Source organism: Penaeus monodon, chromosome 32 (assembly GCF_015228065.2).
Source record: "Penaeus monodon isolate SGIC_2016 chromosome 32, NSTDA_Pmon_1, whole genome shotgun sequence".
In the NCBI taxonomy this organism is placed as follows: Eukaryota; Metazoa; Arthropoda; class Malacostraca; order Decapoda; family Penaeidae; genus Penaeus; species Penaeus monodon.
The window spans coordinates 31295654-31297467 of record NC_051417.1 but is presented as its reverse complement, the minus strand read 5'-3'; the positions used below and the strand labels follow the sequence as shown (position 1 = coordinate 31297467).

The window sequence follows — 1814 nt, the reverse complement described above, 5'->3', positions numbered from 1 at the left end:
CACCACCCCTGACGATAGAAAGTGTGGCGTCAATGCAGGTACTGTAGCTCTCTCCCCGTAGGTCTACTTAAGCACGCACTGAGGCGTGTGAGGCATCAGTCATCCTGTGAACACCATCGAGTGATCATCTATTCTGCTGTTCGGCCTGTCCTGTTTCTTAAGCTTTTGCGCTACACAATGGCCGCTCACGGTACGGTCAACGTTTAGTTTTTACAGTAAATGCAAATACGTGCCTGGGTACTTGTGTGTGAAAATACTGTACAGTATACATACGTCGATTTAATATTGTACTTGTTATATATGAATGCCACGTTTTTATATTTGGGTATTGGAAACCAGTGAAGTTAGTATCCTGTTCTAGAATGAAAAGTTTTAGTTTGCGACGGTGAAATTTGTCTAGTGAAAAAAAAAATGATCTTCACATTTTTTGTTTCAGACAAAGTTTCATTTAAGTGTGTTTGTTTCTCCTCTCTCTCTTTCTCTTCTGCCATATTTCTGTTGTTTCTGTTTTTTTCTAAGCATTTTTGCCGTTAACCTAACCATCCTAAAAAAAATGCAACCACTGAACCATCCTTTTGCAGGAATCACCTTCACCGCCCTCCTCCTCGCCATGGCCGCCCTCACGCACGCAGCCGACACCACCCACAAAGACGACGCACGACTTTTCTACGACGACAAAGACACCTCTCTCACCATCGGCGCCGAGAGCCTTTTCTACATCGGAGTCATCTTCGTCGGCCTGCTCTTGCTCACGTCTTTCCTGGGGCTCTTCGGGACAACGGCCAAGGTTGCTCAGCCCTACGAGTACGCCCCCGCTACGTGAGTTTCATCTCGTGTGAGGAGGCTTCGGGTTTCCGCAATTATTCTCTTTGGATGATATGATGTATTTTATTTTATGACAACTGAATCAAATTTATATTAATTCTAATCTCAATTTCGACAGCGGTTACGGTGCCTCTGCCCCAGTTTACGATGAGAAGACCACCTTCTCCGTCCAGCAGTTCATTGATGATGCTGTCAACAAGTTCCAGTAGAGACTGCGAACATAAATATCCGAGATTCGAATATGTTAACAGAATGAAGATGCTGTTGTGATAGTTATTTTCACAAAAAAACTTCTGTGATTTTTTCTCCTGGTCGTCACAGGAAATATAGAACCTGTGATTGATCTGTTGATTTTTTGTTTCTTGTATTCTATTTAATTTATGGTGTAAATAAATCGTTTTGTTTATGTACTGTTTTTTGGCTGTCCTTATGACGTAAAATGAAATAATCGTTTATCATCTTTTAGACTTGCACTCTCCCAATCGCTCTTTTTCTTTCGTTTTATTTCTCACTATCACATTCTCGGTTTTTCCTTTCTCCGTATTTTCTCCGCCCTTTTCCTCCTTTTCTCGTCTCTCTTTTATCTATTCTCCTTTATATATATAACCATCCATCTTTCCGTCTTCCTGTTCTCTCTCTTTTAAATTTCAATGAAGTGAAATATATTTTTTTAGAATCCTAAACTATGATTCATATAATCTTTCCATCTTTCTGTCCTATAAAGGTAAGTGAGAAAAAATAAAGGATATAATGAAGAGAAAAGCAGAAGCCAGACTGAACGGGAAAAATATTGATTTATTTCTTATTAGGACGTTGCCATCAATCATCAGAGGAAAGCTCTCAGTAGCCAACTGATATCAAATATTTTCTTTTTCCTTATTCATATATGCTTCATCAGCATTTGCGTATTCGTTATTGCATAAGTAGGGTAATCACCGATAAAGTGAAAGTCAAATCAGCAAAACATCAATATTGTGGCAGCAAGACTA

General features: G+C 39.5%; 1 protein-coding gene across 1 annotated transcript; it reads left to right on the top strand.

The window, feature by feature from the left end:
- The first annotated feature begins 71 nt into the window (after positions 1–71).
- LOC119593798 lies at positions 72–1231 on the top strand. Its single transcript, XM_037942824.1, has 3 exons — positions 72–190; positions 582–819; positions 944–1231. The coding sequence occupies exons 1-3, from the start codon at positions 178–180 to the stop codon at positions 1032–1034; spliced, it is 342 nt and encodes a 113-aa protein (XP_037798752.1). The 5' UTR covers positions 72–177; the 3' UTR covers positions 1035–1231.
- Positions 1232–1814: the final 583 nt, after the last annotated feature.